The sequence below is a fragment of the Rhinoderma darwinii genome, chromosome 7 (assembly GCF_050947455.1).
Source record: "Rhinoderma darwinii isolate aRhiDar2 chromosome 7, aRhiDar2.hap1, whole genome shotgun sequence".
NCBI lineage: Eukaryota > Metazoa > Chordata > Amphibia > Anura > Rhinodermatidae > Rhinoderma > Rhinoderma darwinii.
In genome coordinates, this window is record NC_134693.1 from 81834520 (window position 1) to 81853581 (window position 19062).

At 43.0% G+C, this 19062-nt stretch overlaps 1 protein-coding gene across 7 annotated transcripts in view; it reads left to right on the top strand.

Moving 5' to 3' along the window:
- Window positions 1-19062, top strand: part of LOC142657993 (40-kDa huntingtin-associated protein-like) — a 186660-nt gene that overhangs the window by 26373 nt on the left and 141225 nt on the right. For all 7 annotated transcript variants that reach the window (XM_075833622.1, XM_075833623.1, XM_075833621.1 and 4 more), the window contains one exon: window positions 3084-3156. In XM_075833622.1, coding sequence (XP_075689737.1) covers window positions 3084-3156 — 73 coding nt within the window. The remainder of the gene's footprint in view (window positions 1-3083; window positions 3157-19062) is intronic.

Sequence of the window (19062 nt, forward strand, 5' to 3'; positions counted from 1 at the left end):
AACTACTGATTACAACTACATACAGCATCTGACTTGGCCTTTGGTAGAAAGGTGCTACAAGCTGTGGTCCCACCCTAAAAATACTGATTTCTATTTTACATCTCCTGGGGTGCTGTCATAGGTGAAAGGATAAAAGATTGATTACTTACCGGTAATCGGTTTTTCAAGAACCTATGACAGCACCCCGCTGTTACCCTCCCTATGGTTTGTGGCAAATGAGCCCTCATAAGGTAGATCGCTGACCTAAATTTAAGCGTTTCTTGTAAATATTGTATATATAAAGGTGTGTCACTATTGGTTAAAAAAAAAACACCAACAACAATATAAACTAAACTATTTCTCATCCTGAGTTCTTTCTAAAGACTGGGTGTGTAGAGAGGTGTGTCCCTTTTTTTTATATCTCAGCGGATGGGACGTCTCTCCAGGGGTGCTGTCATAGGTTCTTGAAAACCCCATTACCGGTAAGTAATCTTTTTCTGTCGCCATGTTGTGAGAACCATAACTTTGTAACTTTTTAGTCGACGGAGCTGTATGAGGGCTTGTTTTTTGCGAGACGAGCTATAGTTTTTATAGGTAACATTTTTGGATACGTGCGACTTTTTGATCACTTTTCATTCCAATATTTGTATGGCAAAGTGACCAAAAAACAGAAATTCTGGTATAGTATTTTACGTTTTTTTTTACGCTGTTCACCGCGTGCAATAAATATAATATTTTTATAGCTCAGGCTGTTACGGTTGCGGCGATACCAAATACGTATGGTTTAATTTTTTTTTCAATAATAAAGGACTTGATAAGGGAACAGGAACTTTTATTTTTTTACCCTTTTATTTCAACCCACTAGGCGACTTGAAGGTTCAACTGTCTGATTTTTGTTTTGATTTTTTTTTCTAATACATTGCACTACCTACGTAGTGCAATGTATTGGATCTGTTAGTTATTCACTGACAGCAAGCCGATTAGGCTTCACCTCCCAGCGGGGCCTAATTGGCTTCCGTTGTGGCAGAGCAGGAGGCCATTTTGTCTCCTGTTGCCATAGTCGCATTTGGCAGCTCTGATTGCATCTCCGGGCTGGCGATCTGCTAGCAACCGCTAAGATGCAGCGATTGCGTTCGATCGCTGCATCGAAGGGGTTAATGGCAGGGTTCGGAGCTAGCTCCAGTTCCTGCCATTACAGGTGGATGTCAGCTATAACATACCGCTGATGACGCCGTCTCAGCTCCTGAGCCGGCGCCATCTTGCCGGCGGCTACGGAAGCCGTTCATGCTCTGCCGCCCGGCGGATCCTGAACGGCTTCCATGCTAAGCAGACCGGGAGGCCAGTACTAGGCCTCTGGTTGCCATTGCAGCCACCGGAACCCCGGCAATTTCATTGCTGGGGTTCTGATGAGCTGCAAACACCTTAAATGCAGCGATCGCATTTGAGCGCTGCATTTAAGGGGTTAATGGCGGGGATCAAAGCTAATTTCAGTCCCCACCATTACAGCCGGATGTCCGCTGTAAGAGACCGCTGACATCCGGCGATGATGGCACTGGCTCAGCTTCTGAGCCGATGCCAAGCATTCGGCGTATGGATACGGCAAAATGCGGGAAGCACTGGCGGGAAGGGGTTAAATGGCGAAATACACTACATGCTATAAAATATCATACGTACACTGTTACAACCATACATTTCTATAATTAGAATTGTATTTGCAAGCCTATGTTCGGACGCCATAATTTGGTACTGGCCCATTCTACCTCCATGTGCCTGCAATTTTACACTGGGGAAAAAAGGACTCCCGATAACGCACTTTGTATTATGGAGGTATTCTCCCCTAGAAGCAATTTTCCACATTTTGCAGAACACACAGGGCTGTCTTATTACTGAAAGGGGTTGTTCCATGAAAAACATTTGTCCCCTATCTCTATTATGTTCTGTAGGATCTATGGAAACAGCCGAGCAGCGACCCTTGTTCTCGATATAGTTGCAGGTTTCGAGAGCTGGAACCTGGATCTATCAGACATTTAAAAGCACACGTATATGTGGGGTAGTGGAAGCTGCAACTCTAGGCTGGGCAACTGTATATAGTCATAAGTGACACTAGTGATTGTGGTATTAGTAGTTAGGCCTGATTCAGACGAACGTGGCGTTTCTGCGCATGCAAAACACGCAGCGTTTTGCCTGCGCAAAAGCCACTTGACAGATCCGTGTGGCAGCAGCATATGATGCGCGGCTGCGTGATTTTCGTGCAGCCGCCATCATTATGACACGCCATTTGGATGTTTGTACATTCATCCTTTTGACAGGTGTTGCACGAAACAGCCAGTTCGCACGGAAGTGCTTCCGTTCGGCATGCGTGGTTTTCACGCACCCATTGGCTTCAATGGGTGCGTGATGCGCGAAAAACGCAGAGATATTGAACATGTCGCGCTTTTTACGCAGCGGACAAACGCTGCGCAAAAAAGCACGGACTGTCTGTACTGCCCCATATACTTCTATTGGTCCATGCGAGCCGCGTGAAAACCACGCGGCCTGCACGGACGCAATTCACGTTCGTGTGATTCGGCCCTTAACCCTGGGTACCATTTTTGTGTGGTTTGGCAGACAGATGTTTTATTGTAGTTAACAGGGTTTTCTAAAATGCTCAATGTATTACCTTGAAAACTGCACTTAGATTTTGATAGCCTCAGGATATCATCTGTCACGGTTTTATGTTACTGAAGAGAACAATGGGGCAGATTTACAAATGTGTCAAAAAATGTGTCACGTTTCATTTTAGAATGGATGTTGGCTCAGGTCTAGACACACAATGAAAAATGGGTGGGGCATAACTGAATTGTGGCGTGGCTTAAATGTGCCAAAGATCTGGCTTAAAATTCTGTTGTAAATTATGCCAAATAAAAAGTGGTATAAGGAGGAGAAAAGTGTCTAGAAAGTCTATCTGGATTCACCAAATTTATCATATAGTGCACTCACTGATGCATCTTCTGAATGCCTGGGCCAGGTCTACACTATCTAAAACGTAGTAAATCTGCTCCAATGTATTTCTTATTTCTGTTGTATGCATGGTAGTTTCATTGTGTTTTATCTTTCTCTCTTAGGTCAATTGGCGAAAGAGCTGAAACAACAGGACTGCCTTCAGTATGCTGGCTTCTGTAACCTGGCCATGGCACGGTAATTGAATGGTTTACTGAATGTGTTAAAATCTTACCTTTGCTAATGCAGGTTTTTGGATAAGCAGTCTTTCCAGTAGCTCCCTTCCCTGCTCCACCTTGTGTAAACCAATCTCATTAACCCAACGCAATCAATAACGCAGTCGACTACACTATTGATTCCGTCAGAAAACCGGAAACCAGCCGGAATGGTGACGAACGGAAAGCATTAGCGATGTTTCTGTCACCATTGAGATCAATGGTGACTGAAACAGAAGCTGTGCTGTCAGTTTCACTTTCCGTTGCAGGGTTCACCCGACAGAACCCTCCGACGGAACCCCGGAACGGAAATGAACGGTGATGTGAACAGGCCCTAAGACTGTTTTCTCGTGACATATTCTACTTTGTTAGTGTAAAAATTTGGTTGATAAATTCATTGCTTTATATGTGAAAAACACCAAAACTTAGAGACCATTTTCAAAAACTTTGATTTTTTCTAATTTTAAATGTATCTGCTTGTAAAACAGATAGTAACTATTTTGTGTAGTATTACTATTTCACATATCCCATATGTCTACTTTATGTTGGCATTGTCTTTTACAAGTCCTTTTATTTTTCTAGGACGTTACAAGGCTTAGAACTTTAGCAGAAATTTCTCATTTTCAAGAATATTTCAAAAGGTTATTTTTTCATGGACCAGTTCAGTTCTGAAGTTGCTCTGAGGGCCGTATATATTAGAAATCCCCATTTTGTAAACCGCTCCCCTAAAAGTATTCAAAACAGCACTTGGAAAGTATTGTAACCATTTAGGCGTTTCACAGGAATTGAAAAAAAGCATAGGTGAAATTTACAAAGTTTCTTTTTTTTTTTTTTTTCCAAAATGCATTTTTTGTACTTTTTTTTTTTTTTTTTTTTTTTTCTGTAACACAGGTTTTACCTGAGGAATGCAATTCAATATTTATTGCCCATATTCTGCAGTTTTTAGAAATATCCCACGTGTGGTAATTTACTCAAACACAGGCCTCAGAAGCAAAGGAGAACCTCCATGGATTTTGGGGCCTCCTTTTTATTATAATATATTTTAGGCACCTTGTCGGGTTTGAAGAGGTCTTGTGGTGCCAAAACAGTGGAAACCCACAAAAAGTGACGCTGTTTTGGAAATGACAACCATTTATCTAGGGGTATAGTGAGCATTTTGTCCCCACAAGTTTTTTTGCTAAATTTATTTGAATTAGTCTGTGAAAATGAAAATCTTTTCTGAATTTTCTATTTTTTACAAGGAATAAAGGAGAAAAAGCACCCCAACATTTGTAAAGCAATTTCTCCTGATTACGGCAATGCCCCATATGTGGTAACAAACTGCTGTTTAGACCCATGGCAGGGCTCAGAAGGGAAGGAACGCCATTTGGATTTTGGAGCGCAGATTTTTCTGTGCCATGTCGCGTTTGCAACGCACTGGAGGGACCAACACAGTGGAAACCCCATAAGTGACCCCATTTTGGAAACTACCCCCCCTCAAGGAATTTTTGTAGGGCTGTAATCACTTTTTTGACCCCATGGTTTCTTTGCAGAATCTTGTGGAAATCTGGCGTGAAAAATATAATCCTAATTTTTTTTCACACATGCGTCATTTATTTATACATATTTTTCCAACATAGTACATGAAACTAGGGTTCCACCATGCATCGAAACTTCGATATTGTTTTGATACCGTGCACCCTCAAATGGTTCAATACCGTTATTTTCGATACTAAGCTGTGCGGCCGCACAGTTTAGTATAGTAACACATGAATGTTAGAGCTGGGCTGCGGTTGTGTGATGCAGCTATTGCCACGCTCCTGAGTCCTGACAAGTGTGTGCTCGCGGTCAGCATGATGTGATGCGACCCGCGCTGCACTAATGATTTTAAATCATATTTTATTTTTTGTATAGTTACGGACGCGGCAATACCAAATATGTGTACCTTTTTTTTTATTTATTCTCTGGTTTCAGTTTTTTCTTAAAATAAACTACTTATGGGGAAATAAGGGCAGTTTTTGTTTTTTTAACTTGAAACTTATTTTTCTATTTTCCTAACTTTTTTGTCCCACTTGGTGACTTGAAGGCATGAAGCCCTGATCGCTATTCTAACACTGCACTACCTACATAGTTCAGTGTATTAGTGCTGTCAGTTATTCACTAACAGAACGCCTATTCGGCTTCGCCTGCGGGCGGAACCTAATGGGATCCGTACTAGGCAGACAAGGAGGCCATTGTTAGCTTCCGGTTGCCATAGCAACCATCGGCACCTCCGCGGGTGACGATTGTTGCCATAGCAACCGTCGGGTGCAATCTAACCACCTAGATGCAGCACATCTAAGGAGTTAATCGTCCGGATCAGAGGCTAGCTCTGGTCCTGGCCGTTACATCAGGGTGTCAGCTGTAATGAACAGCTGACACGCGTGGATGATGGCGCAGGCTCCGCTTCTCCACCTAGATGCAGCAATCTCTTTTAATCGCTGGATCTGAACCTACCTCCGGTCCTGGCAGTTACAGCGGGATTTCAGCTGTAATATACCGATGACACCCACTGATAATGGCGCTGGCTGAGCCTCTGAGCCCGCTCCATCACGTACAATTACGTGAGAAGGCACTAACACATTAGCGCTGATGACTTAACTGTACGTGATTGGGCGGAAAGGGGTTCAAACTCTAATGAGGTGTAAAGTTTTGAAGCATTCTTTTATGCATAGGCCGGGTTTTGTGGGGCATGTATCGCAATTGGTAGGTGGTGTCTTCTTATCCCCCTTCTTGTACACGCTATATTTTTTTGGGGGGTATTCTTTTTTTCTCGGTAGGGGGTATTTCTGTGGGAAAATGCTGCCCTGGAATAATGCAACTTTATATTCCTTGCAGTACCCTCCCCTTCTGGGTTTCCAAATATTGGGGCCTTGACCTTCTCCTGTAATTGCAGGAAGGTTTCACGATTGCCTGCATACCTGGACACCACAAACGCATTATAAAATGTAATTTGGGTGAGGTGGACGACCAGCTTATTCTACGATGTTTTGCTCTTATTCATGGCACTATATTGTTTGATCACTTGATCGGATAGGTGCACACCACCGATGAAGCAATTGTAGTCCAGGATGCAGGTAGGCTTAGTGGTTGGGGTGCTGGATCCACGTACTGTTACGGGTCTGCTGCTAGAATTCTGAATGGTGGACAATATATGTACGTCCCTTTTGTCCTTAAATTTAAGAAAGATCAGATTATCTCTGCAGACAGCACTACTTTTCCCTTTCTGCAACGTCTGACTTAGCAGAGTTGTGGGGAGGGCGTTCTGATTTTTACGGTCCCAAACTATTTTGCCGCTGATACCAAGAAATGAGGTGCAGGCTGAGGATCAATTTTTGAAATCTTTACCCTTGTAAATTTTAAAGCGGTGTGTGTACCCAGTGGCGCTCTCACACACCTTGTACATTTTATGCCAGTGTTGTGGCTCGCGATCGCTGTGTCCCTGTCCTGGGTCCTCTCCCCAGCCACTTATCGTATCCAGTGATACGTGGCCGCCTTGTGATCCCTGGTTACTAGGGACGCTTCTGTCCTTCCCCCCCTGTGGTGACAGCGAACGCCGGGGGGCCGGCCTTGCTCAGGCCGCGTCATGTACGTAGCTCGCCATGGGTTGGCTGCCTGGCCGCCGCGTCACTCCGGGGAGGGAGGGGCTAGTACTATTTATGTCCGGCATTTCACTCGGCTCGTGTTCGACCAGCTGACTAGTGTCGTGCACGAGCCGGATGAATGTTATGAGACACGCAATAGGTGTCTCCCGGCCATACAAATTTAATTAGATGTGTTGAAATCACATCAGTGTACCCCTGATGAGGCACTGTGACCAATAGCGGTGCGGAAACACGTAGGGACACGTGTTAGTGGCACGGATTGACCAGGTGTTATATTATAATACAGATAGGGGGAATCGTTGTTTGGCAGCAATGGTGCTAACAATAGTACTATAACCGCTCCTCCTCTGTATGGTCTACCGTGCTTACGCCTTTACAGTACAATTGGCTATTTAGCCCTTATTTTAGTAAGGTTTTCTACAATAAAAATCGTATTTTAATCGTTCATTCAGGCAGTGATACTACATTTTTATGCCCTATCGGGCCCTTTTGTTTGGGAGGTATTGCCTGAAGTGCAGCCTCCCTTTAAAATTGATGAGGGATTCATTGCCCGCAGTGGGTTTTTTCAGGGATGTAGCTTTCTGAAAATGTTCTATTATGGTGATCGATAACAGGCCTAATCTTACATGGCCTGTCATAATTGGGGGCAACGGTATTTGTCATTATAATGCAAAAACTTGAGCAGGAACCCAAAACGTGTCCTGCTCATCACCGTACTGTAGAGGCGCAATATTGTACAATATGTCAGAGGACCAGTAGTCCCGGATACGCTTTTTTTTTTTTTTTTTATTAGGCCCACGTTTAACAATAGACCCCAAAACTTTCATTGTGGGCCAGTTTTGAGCTCTGGCATTATGAGGTGAGATTGCTGGCAATAAACTGCATACAAATTTGGTCTGTTGGACCATCGCAGAAACAAATTTTTCAGAGAAGCACAAATTAAAAAAATCGAATTCCCTGAACCCTGCTGTCTCTACTTTGATCCCTGAGGAGGCAACCTGAAGGGTGTAATTTACAGCGGGTACCCACATCGCCTCATTTGATTCTGGCTCCGCAGGACTAACTGCTCTTCTGCGCACACTAGCAGTGTCTGTGTGGGAGCATATCATGGCATATGCCTCCTCTGCACTGGGCCATACTGGTATGGTACAGTATGTAATAACTATAAAGCCAACGCCTAATAAAACTCCCTAAAAACTATTTTTTTAAAATATTTTTTACTTGTGTGTTTTTTTTTTTTTTAAACGAAAATAACTAGAAAAAAAATGCTCCCCAAAAATATAGGAGCGGGACGAAGCGCACTGCATAGGTCAGATGTAGTGACGACGCAGAGGTCAGGTAATGCGCCTATAGAAAGTAGCGCTACCCCTATCAAGACTCCCTACAATTGCTTAATAACTGTTTCGGGTTTTTTTCCTTGTTAAAAAAAATACAAAAATTCAACTCTCTTGTCACGAAGGGTCTGTGGACCCACTGGGCCGTACAGTCTTGGCGGTAAGGCAGCTGGCCAACAGGGCACAGGTGAATGTCTATAGTTCGTATAGGTACCTGTGGCAGCTCAGACAGCAGCAGGGCAGGCTCGGCTGGGACTAGGCAGCAGGTAGACGTCAGGCGAGGTGAAGCAGGTCAGACGTGGATACAGCACGACACGACTTTGGCACAGCACAGTGCTCGACCAGGATGGTATGGAATGCTAGGAACTGGGACAGGTACAGGAAACATACTAGGAGGCCATCACATAGACAAACTATAGGGAACACAACAATGCTCAGGCATAGAAGCAGGGGGCTGGACTATAGTCCAGGGTACTCACTAGTCAAAGTTCATCAGAATGTCCGGTGCGCGCTGCCCCTTTAAGAGGGGGCACGAGCGTGCATGCGCACCCTACGGGAATCCGGCTGAGGTGGGTGGACGCGAGCGCTTGCCGAATCGTGGCTGCAGTTGTCAGGGGGAGGTTGGAGCTGACGGTCCTCAGTCACGGACATTACATCCCTAAAAAGACAGGATGGAGTAGGTAGGGACAGAAGTCAGCGGGTGACGGCGGTCAGCGAGTGACAGAGGTCAGCGTCAGGGGTCAGTATAGGGTAAAATTGGGGCACTTGGACAGAGTCTTTTTTCACAAGATTGACAGGGACACTGACCGGGTCCTTCACAGGTCAGACAGGGTCCTTCGCAGTAGGCAGAGATCAGCTGATGGGCATGGAGGGTGAGTAAAGGGAAGATTGACTTCAATGTGAAATTTGCAGTCGGACACTGACAGACTTCACTACGATGATGCAAAAAAAGAATGGCGACAGCACACTGCGACACTAATGCCACCTAAACCACTAAATATAAATAAATATGCACTAAAGCTAAATCTACTTATAGGGAGGTTTCTTAGTGCACATTTTGATCAAAAATTATTTGCCCACCTGCCACGACAAGGCGACCTCTGTACGGTTTGAACCTACGCTGCACATACACCCAAAACTGGGACTAAGCCTACATATATACCTGGGGATGGTAGGAACCAGCACTAAACGAATTAAAATCACCCAGGGCAGAATGGGAGGAGTGCAAGAACAAAAATGGAGGCAGTCACTAACCCCACATATATGGATCTCACAAACACAACACTACGATGATGACCATCTCTGACACAGAAATGAGCTACTCCGAGCCGGTAAATGGCACTGTGCCGTTATTGACAGCTGTGATTTCGTCAGTCGTTTGACTGACCAACCACAGAGATCGCCAACACGGGACCAGACTGATAGGTCCCGTGCCGGCTTACTGTGATTTTTAGCTTGTGAAGTCACCATGTCGTTTGACATGGTGACTGTTTGAATACAGGGAGTTACTCTACACCCTTTTGCGGGAACGCACAGCTAAAAAGGACATACAGTAACGCCAATTTTTTGGGAAGGGGTTAAAGTGAATGTATCGTCATATAATGTCATTATTTAACAGTTTTCACACTGTAGCTTACTAGTCAGCTTTGCTGTATATACAGGCATAGAATGAGAAGAATCATCGGAATATCATTAGGATGTGGGCACGTTAATGACGGCTTTATTGTATTACTGGAAGCCTAGATAATGTATACATCTCTCCTAGTCTTTGCGGGAGGGGCTGTACGCCTGGATACTATAAAAATCTATGAGAAAAAGCTTTACAAAAAAAAAAAATATCGCTACAACATTTAAAAAAGACCAAACACATTCTTTATCATCTATATATTTAAATCTAATTAAAGAAACTAAAATGAAACACATGACCCATTCCCTTAAAAATTTTCTCAAATACAGGATAAACCCACTCCATAGTCCCTACTAGAACATATGGATGTCATATAGGGGCGCTCAGCCAGTGAAATAAGTGGCTCCTGCTCTGAATTACATGGCTGATTGAATTCATTTTTTCTTAAATTTGTCTTTATTGAATCAAATACATTATGGAGTATAACTCCATAAAGATGTATCGGTTCTCAGGTCATGTTATGCTTAGATTATAGGACAATGCCAAACAAGTAATGAAACGTCACGTTGTAGTGTGGCTTAATACAAAGAAATATATACAAACCATACAGAACTGTAACTTACAGAAGGAAAGAAAAGTGTGACAAGTAGGGGAGATGGCTTACTCTAATGTACAGACATATGACATCATGAATACTAGTCTGGATGAGAGTACCAGACTCCGAAGCAATACCAGCTATCAAGAGGCGTAGGCAAAAAGTTGTTCAGATACCTTACAATAAAAGGGGAAAATATCTGTATCCGTAAAATCCTCGCCTGGAGGCATAAACATATTCATGGAGGAGGTGCATTACCAGCCGGGTAGTGGCTTGAGATGTTAAAATGATACCAGGGCTTCTAAATCTTAGAAAACCTAGGATGGCTACCTTGCCATCAACTGAATAGTTCTTCTAACCGTGCAATTTGGTGTATTTTGACAAACCACTGTGCCATAGACTGTTGGCTGACGACTTCCACTTCAGTGGGATGAGGAGTTTGGTTGCAGTAATCAGTATAGTGGGAAGTCTGTTTTGAGGAGGAGCACCCTGGTGAGGGGAACCAGAGCAGGATTAGTTCGGGTGACCGAGAGCTAGAGGTGGACATAGGACCTTCATCCTTATTGCATCTCCAACTGTCCTCTTGGGAATATCCCATAATTATAAGTTGACATGGAGGTTTGTACCCTTTTGTCATAGTTTTATATGAATTCTCTTGGATTTTAGCGCATCTCAAGAAACCATGTAAATTGGAGAGGATTCTAGAGGTCTCAGAGGGTGTTAACTGTGTACTCTGTTTCCTTCCTTTAGGGAGTTGGTGTGTTAACAAGAAAGTTTCTAGCCAATTCACCGCTCTCAGGGGATGTGGATAACTGCAAATTTGTTAAATAAACGCTTAAAAGACATTTCATGAAGGAAAGAAATATTGTGAACTTCATAGACAACAAGGACCCCAATGTAGGAAGTTGAGTTAAATCTCTGAGATGAGGGGACACGGTCAATCCCATAAGCTTAGACCAGGGGAATATCAGTGGAGAAGGGTGCCTTCCATTAAAGGCCGGTAGTAGGCTAATTGGCATAAGCCGAGACGGACTCGCAGCAGTGGTGTTGATTATAAAATCCTGATAAACAGTGATGGTGCCTTTTATATGTTAGGCTACTCAATTGTTGGTGAGGCATAATATCAGACCACAGATATGTGTCCCTCAGTGCCTAGAGGGTGCCTCTTTATTTGAATCTTTATGTTGTGCCAGATTTGCTCTATAGTAAGCCAGAATATCTGGCATTACGCAGCCATCTAGTAACCTGTGATGCCTAAACTGTTGAAAAGCTATTTTCAGCATTTTACCATTCAAAACGAAATTGGAGAGTAAGGCTTTAATACGAACAAAGAAACATTTAGGTAGTTTAATGTGTATCGACTTGAGCGTATACGGTATTTGTGGTAAAATATTTTTCCTACCCAGTCATGAGACAAACAGGATTCTGTATTGGGATAATTGGAACGTTATTTTATACAATAAAGGTTTGTAGTTGTGGACGTAAAGGTCGTTGGGATTCGAAGAAATATTTACGCCTAAATATTTAATCGTGCGGGAGGGCCAAGAAAACAGAATTGAAGATTTAAGCGCAGCTACGGTAGAAGGTGAGGCACCAATGTTGAGAACCTCAGGTTTTCCAAAGTTTGTCTTAACGTTTGAGAGTCTCCCAAAGTCCTCAAAAATATTTAACCGCTTAGGAAATCCTTGGATCAAAGGGATCGGACTGTTTAATGGCATCAGTCAGGAGACGGTTACCAAAGAATTTCCAAGGTAGATATGGAACACACTGAAGACGGTCATAAAGAAGTGGATTACATTTGGCACAACAGTAACATTCCCAAGAACTGGACATCCCTCAAAACTTGATGAAAAGACCAGACAAAAATTGGTCCGGGAGGCTACCAAGAGGCCTAAAGCAACATTAACCCCTTAATGACGGGGCCTGTTTGGACCTTTATGACCAAGCCAGATTTGTTAAATCTGGTATGTCTGACTTTATCAGAGAATAACTCTGCGAAAGTTTTGAATATCCAAGTAATTCTGACATTGTTTTTTCGTCACATGTTGTACTTTATTTTAGTGGTAAAAGTAGACTGATACGATTTGCGGAAATTAATAAAAAAATAGAAAAATTGAAGAAATTTTGTAAAAAATTATAATTTTTCCCTATTTTTAACTGCAATATGTCACATATGTACACACATACTGTACAATTTTTTTAATTAAATATATAGTTCCATCTCTTTACTCTATTTTGGCAGCACTTTTGAAAAAAAAAAAAATTTAGAAGACTTACAAATTTAGTAATAATTTTATACATTTTGAAGTACATTTGGTTTTCCTGCACCAAGCCAGGTTTTCAGAGGCTCGTAGGTGTCAGAATGGTGGAAACCCCCACAAGTGACCCCATTTTGCAAACTACACCCCTTAAGGTATTAAGGGGTGTTGTAAGTATTTTGACTGCACAGTTTTTTTGTAAGAATTTATGCAAAGCAGGCGTAAAAAAATATAATCTCACTTTTTTCATAAAAGTATCACTTTGAAGACCGATTTCTTTGTAAATCGACCATGAGAATGAAGAAACGCACCCAAAAATCTATCACCCTGTTTCTCCTGTTTTCAAAAATGCCCACATTGTGACCTTAATGCGTTGCCTGGACACACGGCAGGGCCCAAAATGAAGGGAGCAACCGGAGGCTTTCAGGTCTCATGTTTTGCTTGAAAATGTTTTAGGCCTCACTGTACATTTGGAGAGGTTTTGAGCTGCCAGAACGATAGAAACTCCCCATAAATGACCCCATTTAGAAAACTAGACCCCTTAAGGTATTTATCTAGGGGTATAGTAAGTATTTTGACCCCACAGTTTTATGCTAAATGTAATAAATAAAAGGTGAAAAAAAATTAAACTTCACTTTTTTCATAAAAGTATAAGTTTGAAGACCGATTTTCTTTGTAAAGCGAACATGAAAATGAACAAACACACCCCAAAATCTATCACCCGGTTTCTCCTGTTTTCAAAAATACTCCCATTGTTGCCCCAATCTGCTTATTAGACGTGCGGCTGGGCCAAAAAGAGAGGGAGCACCCTTTGGCTTTCAGGGCACAATTGAATAAATTCTAGGCCCCATATCATGCATTTAGAGGCATTGAGCAGCCTGAACAAAAAAAAAAAACTACGCAGAAATGACCCCATTTTAAAAACTAAACCCCTAAAGGTATTCATCTAGTGGTGTAGTGAGCATGCGGACCAAAAACTTTTTAAAGGAGGAAATAATGGGTATTATTTCAGACACTATGGGTATATAATGTTTTCTTCAAATTCTTATTACGTTTCCAGATAAAATAGGGGAGACGTGGTAGAAGGTTATTTTGTTAGAAATATGCCACATTAATAAATCTGTGCGGCATACAGAAGAGAAGTGAAGCCGTGTATTCATAACGGATACATGTTGCTATAGACGTATTTGCCTGTACTTATGACTATGTCTTGCTGAAGAAGCCGTTGTCCCGCATCTGTGCCATTATGATGTCATTGTGGACAGAATTCTGTTCTAATATAAAATCAGAGAGGAAAAAATAAACTGTACTGAAACAAATGGAGGAAAATATATCCAACTATGTTGCAAACTCGAGTCTGTTTACTAGATAGACGAACACCTGCAGGGCTGCCATGACAAGGTTTTCTTTTATTTTCAGTGACTGGGTGTACAACGTCTCTTTGGCTCCATCAATCCTTATGAGGGACGAATGTGCCGAGTGACGCGGTACACCATAACAGGCCCCTGCCCGGCAAGGTAGGAACCGCTATGTGCACAAAACAACCAATCACCTACAGAATATATAAAGGGACAGTGTCCAAAACCATCTATAGGAACAGTAAAGGATCACAAATCCCCAAAATAATGTCAGTATTTCCAGAAGAACTGTAACAAAGCCCATGGTGTATTGATAAGGAACAGCTCGATTTTATTAGAGATCCTCCAAAAAAAAAATATCCTGCCCATATCACGGTACAGAATTAGGAATGTAACAGCCGTATGTGGCAGGATATAGTCATAAGAAAAAGGAAATACATCCCCAATTCTTGTAACCATTGCTAAAATGCACGACTTCCACTAATTATGGGGCGGCTTAGGCCGCAGGTGTTGGATTTATCTACTAATAAATGCAATGCCCACATTTTATTTTTTATTTCAAGAACACTTGTGGGGGTCCATGTTCTGAATAGACAAATGTGGGCTCCTGCACAATAAACCGTATTCATTTGTGAGTGATCATGTCCAGGATTTAATTGTCCAAGAAATGTATAAAAAAAAAATCAAAAAGGGGAAAATTAGTTTTACAGTCTGAAATAAATAATTTACTACCTCCCCGTGAAAATCCCTCCCTCCCTTGGAAAGCCCAAGAACTAAACAAAAAGTATGAATAAATGAAATTGACTCCCTAAAATGAATACCCCACCCCACCCTTTTTGGTGTTCCCTAAATTTATATATATAATCAATAATTAGAAACGGTGTGATAGGTCTCAAAACAGGGGTATCTGCACAGGCCTGGATGTGAAGGGCACATGGGGCAGTAAAACCGGGTATCCCTCCTCCTTCCGTGTTTACTGCACACCCCGGCATCTCTTTTCGGAGTATTCCTTATTCTCAGTGGCAGGGACGGGGTGAAGGAAGTGGCGCTCAGTGAGCCTTTTGACTTCCTCAGACTCAAAGGATTCTCCAGGTGCGGGAGAGTCAAACAGGAGGTGCTCTATAATTTTCTCCTGATATTGGAGGAAACTGAGTGTTTCCTGGGTCTTGTAGAGCACATAGCTGTTGTAAGTGGCCATTTGGATGAGGTAGATCGCTACCTTTTTATACCAGGCCCTAGTTTTGCGCTTGACCAGGTACGGTTGTAGGACCTGGTCAGATAGATCGACTCCCCCCATGAACTTATTATAGTCCACCACGCAGACCGGTTTCCTCTTATCAGAAGTAGCGCCCCTCTCTCTCACTGCCACTGTGGTGTCCTCGTGCACGGTGGAGAGCATGTACACGTCCTTCTTGTCACTCCATTTGACAGCAAGCAACTGGTTGCTTGCAAAGGAGAGTGTCGCACCGCTTTCTATTCTCCTGGACACCAGTTGTTGAGGGAAGCCGACTCTATTTTTGCGTACCGTCCCACAGACCCCTGTATTAGCAGCATGGAGGGACTTATACAGGGGGACACTGGTGTAATAGTTGTCGGTGTACACATGGTACCCTTTCTGTAGGAATGGTACCATGAGTTCCCAGACAATTTTCCCACTAATGCCAATATCCTCTGGGCATCCTGGTGGATTATGGTGGCGGTCCCTGCCCTCATATATAAAAAAGGCACAGGTGTAGCCTGTTGTGCTCTCACACACCTTATAAAGCTTCACACCGTATCGGGTTCTTTTGGAGGGTATGTATTGGCAAAACGATAGACGGCCCTTGAAGGACATAAGGGACTCGTCTACCGCTATTTGTCCTGGGGTGTACAAATGACTCAGATAGGAGGGAGATGAGGGGTCTAAACTTGTTGAGGCGATCATGGCCTGGGTCACTTCTTGGGGGGATTTGGGAGTTGTCCGAGAAGTGCATGAATCGCATTAGAGTCTCATAGCGCGTTCGGGTCATGACAGCAGCAAATACAGGGGTGCTATGGATAGCGCTGATAGCCCAGTAGGAGCGGATAGTTTTTTTTACTATCCCCATATTTAGTGTAATTCCCCAACAAATTTACATTTCACAGACGGTTGTGGGGATCCATCCATTTACTGGCATAGTAAGACCTGGGATTTTGGGTGACAAATTGCCTTGCGTATAAATTCGTCTGCTGGACAATTAGTTCCAGGACCTGATCGCCTATAAACAAATTATAGGGGCTAAAATTTGTGACATCAGAGTTGATGCCTGGAGTCGCTGTAAATAGCGGAATTTGCGGGGAGAAAGAAACTGCAGGATCCCACATTGCGGAAGGGACTGCAGTACTAGGCCTTCTCCTGACGCTTCACCGGTGACAGCTGCGTCCACCACCATAGGGCGGGGGGGGGGTCCAGTAGCAGAAGCAGAACTTGTGTCGCTTTATGAGCCAAGTTCTGCTTCTGACGCAGTGTCCGTATCACTGCCGGAACCGCTAGAGCACGGCGTATGCCTGCTCTGCAGAGAACATTCTGCGGCTACTGCGGTTCATTATTTTATTACACTAAACTAAGAAGTAAATTATTTTTAATTTTTTTTTATTTTAATAATTTTTTTTAGTTATATATATATATATATATATATATATATATATATATATATATATATATATATATAGATACAACACTAACAGAAAAAAATATGGTAAACCGCAGTTAATAACAGCAACTAAAACTAATTCAGCGAAAAAAAAAAAAGAATTACGGAGATAACAAGTAATTACGGGTAATCTGGTGTGATTACGGGTAATCTGGCGTGATTACGGATAATATCGAACACTGGGAAATATGTGGTGTATTTCACAGTATAATACAGCACAAGATTTGTATAATATTTCTCTCTCTCCTCTCATAGATCAACTACAGTGAGAGGAGGGAGGGAAAGAGCACAAATCCTGTGCTGTATTGTGTAAATATGGGACTATGGTCACTGTGATGGGTATATCACAGTGACCATCTGATCAGGGACCAATTATCAGGGTCCCTGATCAGTTTCTATGTCCTGGCAGAATAGCTGCCTTACACTGACAGCGCATGCGTGCGCCATTTTTCTTCTTTTTTTTTTCCCGTTAGTTAGGGGTGGGGGGGGGGGACGGGGGACACGATCGGTGGCAACAGGGGGCCTAACAAGTAGTTTTTTTTTGATCTCCTCTCACCAAACATACATGGTGAGAGGAGATAAAAACCTCATTTGCATCGGCACATTCATTGTAACGGCGGTCGCCGGTATTCGTTGAATACTGGCGATCGCCGGTATGGGGACCACAAACAGCGGTCCCCAGTCACTGCTCGAAGCCCTCAGCTACCTCCGGCAGCTGAGAGCAGGGAGCTAAACCTCCCCCGGCGGCGCTACTTTATTCCGATGCTGCGACGTAAAAAGTCTATGGCATCGGAATAAAGCCCGTTAGTGACCCACGTAAAAAGACTATGGGCCGGTCACTAACGGGTTAAAGGAGCTGCAGGACTTTCTGGCAGGTACTGGTTGTGTAGTGCATGTGACAACAATCTCCCGTATTTTTCATATGTCTGGGCTGTGGGGTAGGGTGGCAAGACGTAAGCCTTTTCTGGCAAAGAAAACGTCAAAGCCCGGCTAGGTTTTGCGAAGACCTACATCAAGTCTGCCATAAGCATGTGGAAAAATGTGTTCTGCTCTGAGACCAAGGTTAAAATTTTAGGCCATAATTCCAAAAGGTATGTGTGGTGTAAAGCAAACACTGCACATCGCCAAAAGAACACCATACCCACAGTGAAGCATGGTGGAGGCAGCGTTCTGCTTTGGGGCTGTTTCTGCAGCTGGAACTCGGGCTTTAGTCAAGGTGAACAATTCCAAATATCAGGCAATATTGGCACAAAACCTCCAGGTCAAAATCTGAAGGTGAAGAAGAATTTCAGCACGACAACGACCCAAAGCATACATCCAAATCCACAAAAGAATGGCTTCACCAGAAGAAGATCAAAGTTTTGGAATGGCCCAGCCAGAGCCCAGACCTGAATCCCATTGAAAATCTGTGGGGTGACCTGAAGAGGGCTGTACACAGGGGATGCCCTCGCAATCTGACAGATTTGGAGCACTTTTGCAAGGAAGAGTGGGCAACAATTGCCAAGTCCAGATGTGCCTGGAATGCTGATAGACTTCTACCCAAAATGGCTGAATGCTGTCATAAAGTCAAAGGTTAATTCAACAAAGTATTAGTTTAAGGGTGTGCATATTTATGCAACCACGTTATTTTTTATTTTTATTTTTCCACCCTAAAAGATGTTTGTTTTTGAATGGAATTGCACAGATTGAGTTACATTTAAAAGGGGATACAGTTCTGAATCTATTTATTTAGTATTTTGTAACCAGACAAAAACTGGCATTTTAACAGGGGTGTGTAGACTTTTTATATCCACTGTAAGCGGGATGCAGAAACCGGAAGTCCAAGCCTCTGATGTAGCTCTCTTGGTGATTTTTAATCCCACGTTCTTATCTCTGGGGGTCCCAGCGGAGGACCCCCAGCGATCACATATGTATTCTGTGGATAGGGGATACATGTGTTTCATGACACAACCCCTTTAAGTGTAATGAAACAATGGAGAGATTCAATGAGATCGTGGCGTGATCAGAGACTGTAGTCAGACCAATGTCTGCTGTTTGAACCCCGAAAGGTGTCTATCGGTAATATAAAGTCTGTATATTTTATAGTTAGTGCTGTGTGCCTGGAAATGGAGGTTTTCTTTAATTTGGGTGGAGGATCCTCCAAGGGTCAATGAGGTGATAATCCCATAACACCCTCCTTATCCTCCTCATAGCTCTTCGTGAAAGGGGGGAGAAACAGATGTATCCAAGGTAGGGTCGCGTACACAATTCAGATCTCCTCCTACAATAATTATGTTTTGGGGGTTCGGGGGGGGGGGTCCCCACATCATTTAAAAAAATAATAATTTGAAAGAATGATGTGGGGGTTCCCCCATTTTTTTTTAAACAACCAGCCAGATACAACGTAGCAGCAGGCTAGCGTTACCTGGGTGTTTCTGGCCTT